General features: G+C 35.9%; 1 protein-coding gene across 1 annotated transcript in view; it reads right to left on the reverse strand.

The window, feature by feature from the left end:
• The window catches only part of LOC118598725 (carcinoembryonic antigen-related cell adhesion molecule 1-like), a gene marked incomplete at its 3' end in the record, with an annotated part of 5,413 nt that extends 1,015 nt beyond the window's left edge, over positions 1–4,398 (reverse strand). Inside the window, exons 1-2 of the mRNA XM_036211758.1 lie at positions 4,290–4,398; positions 3,877–4,191 (exon numbers count right to left, since the gene is read on the reverse strand). Coding sequence (XP_036067651.1) covers positions 3,877–4,191; positions 4,290–4,332 — 358 coding nt within the window. The remainder of the gene's footprint in view (positions 1–3,876; positions 4,192–4,289) is intronic.
• Between the last annotated feature and the right edge of the window lie 4,243 nt (positions 4,399–8,641).

An 8,641-nucleotide genomic window follows, 5' to 3' on the forward strand; every position in this document is an offset into this window, starting at 1 on the left:
TAGAAATAAAGCTCCCTGCAGTCTGTGAAGTCACTTTCAAGACAAACTCAGTGCGTCTGATGATGATGCAAAGGAAGAAACTTTGCAACCTCCAGTCATGGTAACCAAAACTTTTCAATATTTTCAATATACCTTCCAAAGAATGCAGTACAGTTTGTAAAATCATGAAGCCATTCAAGAGAAAGTCTCATTTATGGCCTTCATGCCTGAAAAACCTCATATATCAGGTTTGAAGATGTGGGGAAAATTTGACAAGAAAATTCAAGCAAAGAAAGTCTAAAGTTGGTGTTAAAGATGGAGAGGTTGTGCCAAGAATGATCATCAGGAGGGAAAAAAATGACAAGTTCTTTGCAGATAACTACTCACCAACATCCGTTACCTATAGTGCAACTGCTAAAAGAAAAAGAAATCCACTCTAGAATCTGATGAACAGGAGGAAAAATGAGTAAAAAGTTCAATGCACTTCAGACTGAATCAGAACAACAATATCTTTGTAAGATCGACGAGTGAGCAATTAAACTGAATGAACAAATTGAATGGTTTATTTCAAGCAATCAGTAGTAATAATACATGAAAAAAAACACATCACATTGAATTACATCTAGACCGCTTGAAAGGGAGTGGGAGGAAGCGAACTTATATAATCCAACACCGCCCTGAAATGGGCAAAGCTACAGTATCCCTCCTGATGTAAAAAGGAACGGTATTGGTCATTTTCCAATTTGGAAAACTCAAGAGCTGCTTCTGTGACAAGTTTAAAATGTATTTTCATGTGAACAAGGACAGAAAGTATCCTTGGTTTTAGAAAAAATGCAGAAAAAAACAAAGAGAAAATCTGACAGAAATGTTAAAATTACACAGGCTAACATTGTTGTCAGCTAAAACTAACCATATTATCCAATTTATCAAGTTTGGTTCAGTCTGTATATTACTAAAAATATTTAAAGTTTCACCATACTTCCAAAAAATAAATATTTCAAACAATTTATAGAGATTTTACAGAACAACTTTATTGTAGAACTCAAAATCACATGAGCAAATTAAAGACTCAGAAAAACATTATTTTAAATAAAGATAACAGCAACATTATTACTAAAAGACACCAAACAGGGTAATGTTTCAACAATAATGATGGTTGTAAAACCTTTCACCAAGAACCTCTGCAGGAGAAAAGACAATAGAGACAGATTACTGAAGTGTTCTCATGAATTATGTCTTTAAAAATAGTTAAAATGGAAAAAACTCACCATCACAAAATTCACTAGTTTGACATTATCTTCTCAGTATTTCATCTATGTTGACATAGTCATGATCTATTGGAGAAAAGACAATAAAACAATCATCAGTTATAGGAGCATTACAGTATAAAACATTTTTAAGGAGACTTCATAAAATGAAATAGCATTTAAAAATGTACAATTATTTCAATTGAGGACTTATATTACTAAAGATAAAGTTATTGGCGGTCCTATCTAAATGGGCCAGATGAACTGATCTTTAGTTGAATGAGTGAATAAATGAATGAATTATACTTTATTGTAACTGGTGGGCAACACATACAGGATATATTGCCCACATGAGGAGGGTTCAGGAATGATGTAAAGAATCAAGCATCTTTGATCTGTGCGGCAGTGGAACGGCTGTTTATTAATTGTATTAATTTACCTTCATGAACCTCTGCAGCACCAGGTTGGGAACTAGATCTTGGCCCTATAAAAACAAAAAAATCAAAAAAATTAAAACATGAAAATTATTGTTTCTGTTCAGCTAATAGAAAAAAAAAATCTAAATTAAAGAAACTATGTAAGTACAGGTAGATGTCTGGAAACTTACTCGGAATGCACTTACATTAATTTAATCACATTTTTTTAAATATTTTTATATGGTGCAGAAATGATGCTATTTCTATGTTGAAGAGGAGATGACAACATTTACATACATACCAGTAGTACTTGATCGTTTTTTAACTTTACAAGTTTTTCTGAATGTGGAAGAAAATAAAAAGTTAATTTTGTAATGTAGGAACGAGTTATTTATTTTTTCTTTGTTTAAAACTGGTTCAAAAGACTGTTGTCATAGAATAAAAAATATTGTCAATGAAAATAATGTAAAATTATTACTTTCAAACACATTAAGGACACTCACCGTCTGACAATAAAATAGTATCCTATAGCAACTGCATTAATTAAGATGGACAAACATCCAATTACAATTCCAGCTATGACATTAGCTGAAAGACCTTCAGATTCTATGGAGAAAAAAACAGAACAAAAACAATACAGTAATGCACAACTCCCTCCCAAAGAGTATGCTTTGACAAAATTTAAATATTTGTATTAAGTAATATTTGGTCAAAACACAAAATTGCATTGTATAATATTGTTATTATAAAATTAAATGTTAACATTTTCAGTGTATTTTGTATTTTAATGTATTTCTATACAAAATGTTACAAAGGAGCTCAAACTAGTTTAAAAACTATTCATGTTTTTTATGTGCAAAATCTAATATTGCTCAATATTTGTGCCTCTCATATGTTTTTCTCTTTGCTGATCTTGTAAAGATTTTAAATGATGGAACAAAAACAGTGCAAAGTAAAATAATGTGTTGAACAAACTCACTCCGAAGAGAGATGTTTACAAACTGAGATGTTTGATATTTCATCGTTCTGGGGTTATAAGCATGACAGTTGTAGCTTCCGCTCTGATTCATCTGGAAGTTCATCAGACTCGGCTCCGCTCCAAAGTCTGGCAACTGAGCTCCATTCAGAAACCACATAAGTTGAGCAGAAGGTCTACAATCAGCCGAGCACTTTAGAGTAATGTTCGATCCTTCTTCGAAGTTTCCCTGTGATGGAAACACTGTCAGATGGACATTTTCTGGTCCATCTGGTTGTGCAGGAAATGAAGCAGAAAAAAAAGGTAAAAATGAACTTTAAACTGTCTTTTTCTGATCTTGCATTAAAACAATCCGAAGATGAAGAACTCACAGCTGACTAAGATGTTGACTGGATCACTGATGCCTTCACTGACAGGATTAAACACTCGACATCTGTATGATTGTTCATCATAGCGAGTCACATCGACTACAGTCAGAGTGGAGCCTCCATCAGTGATCTGAACTCTGTCACTGGATGTAACCTCAGAGCTGCTGTTCATCCAGATGAAGGACAGCGAGGAACCAGAGGAGGAGCAGGTCAGACTGAAAGAGCTGAACTCAACCAAGTCTGAACTCTGAGGAGTTACTGTCACAGAGGAGATTGGAACTGTGGGAGGAAATCAAAATATGTCCATGGGAGCTATTATTAGGAAAAAGGATGCAGCAAGATGATACCATAATTATAAACGCATGTTTACACACAATTTAAAGATATTTAAAGAAGAATATTGGATCCACTTCTCTTAATCTCATTTTATGCTCTAAATTCTTTACCACGTTAATACTGATGCAATATCACTACAAGCTTCAAGTACACACACATTTAACAATACTTGAATAAATATATAGCATAAAAATAAATCAAAATAGTTGTTTACCATAAATGTCCAGATAGATTCTTCCTACCCCATTTGGTACAACAGTAACACTATACTCTCCNACTGAAAGAGCTGAACTCAAGCAAGTCTGCACTCTGAGGAGTTACCGTTACAGAGGAGACTGGAACTGTGGGAGGAAATCAAAATGACTCCCAAGGAACCATCATAAGAAAAGGAGATGCAGCAGGAAAATTGCATTTGAGCTCCACTAATTTAAAACAGCTAAACCTTAAAGCTTCAGTGTGAATCAGGAGAATTAAAAATATACTTTTTCACAATACACACATGTTGTGTGGACAAACAAAGAATAAAGAAATATGTGGTTAAAATAGTTGTTTACCGTAAATGTCCAGATTGATTCTTCCTCCCCCATTTGGTACAACATTAACAGTATACTCTCCTGTATCCTCCATGGTCAGATCTCTGAGCTCCAGAGATGCTGTAGATGAAACATAGGTGATCCTGTCCTGATAGTTTGGGAAAATATCAGTTGAACTTGGATTGTAGCTTATTATAAAATCGGTAACATTAAAGGTCCAGATCCCTGAGATAAATGGTCCGTCTGCTTCAGTCAGAGATGTCGTGAACATCACTGATCCTCCAACAGCTGCATTCAAAGGACCATCTGGTAAAATTCCAGCTGCTTCAGTTAAACCTTAAAAAGAGCAAATATTGCAATAAACAAAAAATACAATGGATGTTTTAGATATTGCTGTGGAGCAGGACTACTTATTTTAACATCTTTTTATTTACCTGTAAAAGCCACAGCAAGGATTAAACAAGTTAGTATTGCCATTTTTGTGCCACCAGGGTCAGTCCATCAACCAGATTCCCTGTGTCTTAGCATGTTATGATAAATAAATCTTTTACATTCAGCTGAGACTACTTGAACACCAAGTGCAGCCCACTGAGTCACAGTCCCTCCTCCGGATGCCACAGCTACTCATGATATTGCTTTCAGCTTGTAAAAGACTCCCTCTAGTGGTAAGAATATGTATTTGCATAATCATAATAATAATAGTACAGTGTGAATTGAAATAGCTAAACTGGATAAAAACATTGGACATGACCATATGAATAAAACATTTATATTTTGCTATAGAGATTAAGTTGGTTGAATGGAGAGTTTGGTCAGTCAGACATTCCATGTCATCCCCGGGGGCCACACTCATGTACGTCAGGGACCTGTTTCAAGAATCATGTTAAATAAATTTAGAGTTTTGAAAAGAGTTGATTCAATCAACTTTGAGTTGTTGGAACCAGAATCAGGTGTGAGTGTCGCGACAAAAGCCCTGATTCATGGAGCAAAGACATTATGATTCACCATGGCAACGAGAACAAACACCTTTAGGGATTTATACTTCCGGCGACAGAAACTGATGTGTTCCTGCAATCATATCCTGACTACGAGCACATTTTCTACAAGATAAGCAACACCGCTGCAGTGGTAAAACAGAGAGTTGTTGTGGAATAAAATAGCTGCTAGAGTTAATGTGTATGTCTTCATTTGAATCATTTCAATTCAGGATAAGAACTAAATAATGTCAGGAATGTCATTTTGTCATTTGTTAAGAAAGGGATGGTTTTTGATGTGTCAATAATTTAATGAGTAGCCATTTCTAAAACCAGAAACTCAGAGTTTTCCTTAAATTAGAGGTCAGAGTTTCAACAAAACCCACTTCTTAAAACAGCCCCCTGGATTGGTGGGAGAAACCAAAAACATGTAATGAATAAAGTGAAACATGACAAGAATTAATGGAAAACCAAACCAGTGACAGGACAGAACAGATGAACTGACAACAAGGAACTGAAAACCAGACACTTAAATAGATTGAGGGTAATTAACTGAAAAGAAGTGAATCATGACAAGTCTGAGACTGATGAGACTGAGAGACAATTCAAAACAGAACATGACCTAAAACCCATAACATATCTGACAAAAACTAAACCAAAGTCCACAATCCTCACACTACCTAAAACCTCCTCCAGCTGTCTGTGTGCTTCAGTTTCATCCATGTATTGTAGGTACGAGTGTTCTGACAGCTTGAGAAATTGTATCAAAAAAGTATAATGGACTGAATTTCAAAAAATGATAAACATATAGTTTTTAATAGAAAGAAAACAGTAAACAAGCATCCTCATTAATAACATATTCTCTTGGATTTTTATGTTATGATACAAATTCACAATATTTATTGACCGTGTTTAAAAATATCAACTATGTTTTAGAAATGAATTAAGATATCAAATCACTTAAATTATATAATTGTACAATCTAGGTCATCATAACAGTTTTAATCGAGTCTGTCCACTAGGCTGCCTTTAGGGATGTTCAAGGTCCAGCAGGTGTCAGTGTTCAGTTAGTTTGACAACGTGGCAAAATGCTTCATGACGCCTCATCAACCCATCAGTGAACAACTGGGGATGATGACAAAACAGAAGACCTGACAACTAAAACCAGACAATTAAAAACACTGAGAGAGTCCAACTTAAATAAAAACAGATCTGGAAGATCATCAATCTGAACTGGAGGGACAGACAGGGAAACAACTCAAACCAAGAACTATAATTGACTAAACCAAACCCAAGGGAGTCCTCACATAATATTGATTCATACGAATTTGATTGTGTCTCTAAATACATTCAGCANATGTTCGTGTTTAAAGGAAGTAAGATATAAAGAGGGAAAAGTTCATATTTCTCCTGAACTTTAATCCTTTCAGTCTTGATTGCACTTTACAACTGGAATATTACTAATATTACAATAAAAAAAAAAGGAATCCAGATAAACTCTTCCGCCGGTCAGAGCGGAGCCTCCATCACGGATCTGAACGGATAAATGAACCAGCAGCAAAACTCTTTAAAAGTGGACCTTTGAAACACCTAATGTTACATTTTTTTGAATTTGATGTTTAGAAGACAATAAGTGAACAAATTTAACCTGCATTTCTTTGAGTAGAAATGTAGTTTATTTTACAACCAGTATAAACTAGACAAATAAAATTTTTTGAAATATTGCCAACGTTTTTTTCTTTTTTTATTTTTCCTAAAAATTAACTATTAAAACATAAACACGTAGATTTCAAGTAAAGATTAATACATAAACATGCATGGAGGTTTGGATTCAGAGGTTAGGACTTGAAGACTGAGACTGGAGCTCATTGTTCTCCCAGAAACACAGTAGGATGTGTAACAATATTGCTTCTTAAACGTTAAGACCCTTTTTTTTGGTTGTGATTAATTGTTGTTTTATTTAACACTTAAAAAAAACTTTCTTGCCATTTACAGGAGACGTTCTTTAGATTTCACAACAGTTCAGTATTATTCTGTTTCAAACCCATTTGCCACAGAGGTGAAGTGTTTTTCCAAAAATCAACTCATGTATTGCCTGAACTTAAACATTTATCTAAATTATAATCCTAATTTACTCTACAGCAACTCCACAGGTCATAAATCTGATGATATTAACACCAAATAGCAAACCTATCTAGATTAAAAGACAAGAAGAAAACATTAGTAAACACTGGCTTCCCTTTTTAGTGCTTATAAAACTTGAGTTTCAACTATACTGCTCTCAAAAATTAAAGGAACACTTTTTTTATTGGTCCTGGCATGAATTGAATTAAACCTGTCTGATAATTTTCTTGTTGGTTAAGCAGCTGAGGGCCTCATTAATCAATTTCAGCTGTATTGGTTTTCAGGGAATTAACAACAGGTGCACTTCAGTGGCAACAATTAGAAAACCCTCAAAAAATCATGAAATCCTTGAACCCATTGTCAGACCTACGCTGGTGCAGTAGGTCCTGGTTTCCTCTTAATGCACGACAATGCCCGGCCTCACGTGGCAAGAGTTTGCAGGCAGTACCTGGAGGATGAAGGAATTGAAACAATTGAATGTCCTTCACGATCCCCTGACTTGAACCCAATAGAACAGTGGTCCCCAACCTTTTTGGGGCTGTGGACCGGTCAGCCAGTGTGGAGTTATTCCGCGGCCCGGGGGGGGTATTAAAAACGTTAATCCACTGTGTTATCATGTACAACTTTATTNGATCTGGGAGGAAATGCCACAAGACACCATCCATCGTCTCATGAGGACCATGCCGCCACGTTGTCAAGCATGCATACAAGCTGGTGGGGACCACACAAGATACTGAAAAGCATTTTGAGTTGCAGAAATGAAGTTTTGAAAAAAATGGACTAGCCTGCCACATCTTCATTTCACTCTGATTTTATGGTGTCTACACAATTGAGCCTCTGTAGGCTGAAAACTTTTATTTCCATTAAATGACTTGGCATCCTTTTGTTCCTAAGACACTGTCCTGTCGTTATTTGTATAGATATCCAACTTCATCTGAGATCTGATGTATCTAATGTGTTTCTTTAAAGTGCTCCTTTAATTTTTGTTAGCAGTGTAATTACAAGAGTCATGCGAATGATAGATTTTACTGTTCCTACTGCTGTCCTTTTTATTAATCTTCTCTGATTTGACTCCTGTTTTGGGGTGTTGTCATGCAATAAGAGAAGAAGAAAGTGTAGAAACCTCGTTTTCTGCTGCTGTGTTTGTTTCTGCCGAGTTTTTCCTAATTGCCTCCCAATGGAGTCTTGCTGCAGTCAGACAGAGCGGGGGGAGGGGGAAAGGAAGAAAGATGGAATCTGGAGACAGCATGGGGAAAAGATGGGAAGAAAGATGGAGAGTCAACTGGAACAAAAAGACAGAAAAACACTGAAAACAGAGCCAGATAAAAGCAGGGGGAGTGTGAGAAAAGTAGCACACCTACATCTCCAGCACTCTAGACTCTTTAAAAATGCAATGAGCAACTGTTTCATCAAGAGTTCTGAGAAGAAAAGCTGAAGGAGATCTGAAATGGAAGGCATGAATCCTCATCCGTCAGCTGAGGCCAAATTAAAACACAGCCACTGTCATGTTTGGAGTTTCATTATTTACAAAAAGCGTTTTAACATTTGCAGGTCACATGACAGTTTCAACTTTTTAACTCTGAGCTGCCAGGACCACATCCCAGCTGACAGGAGATCTGAAACAGGAGAGGACGAATGAGTGAGTGAGGGAGGGAGGGAGGGAGTGAGTGAGTGAGTGAGTGAGTGAG

This window comes from Oryzias melastigma, linkage group LG5, assembly GCF_002922805.2.
Source record: "Oryzias melastigma strain HK-1 linkage group LG5, ASM292280v2, whole genome shotgun sequence".
NCBI lineage: Eukaryota > Metazoa > Chordata > Actinopteri > Beloniformes > Adrianichthyidae > Oryzias > Oryzias melastigma.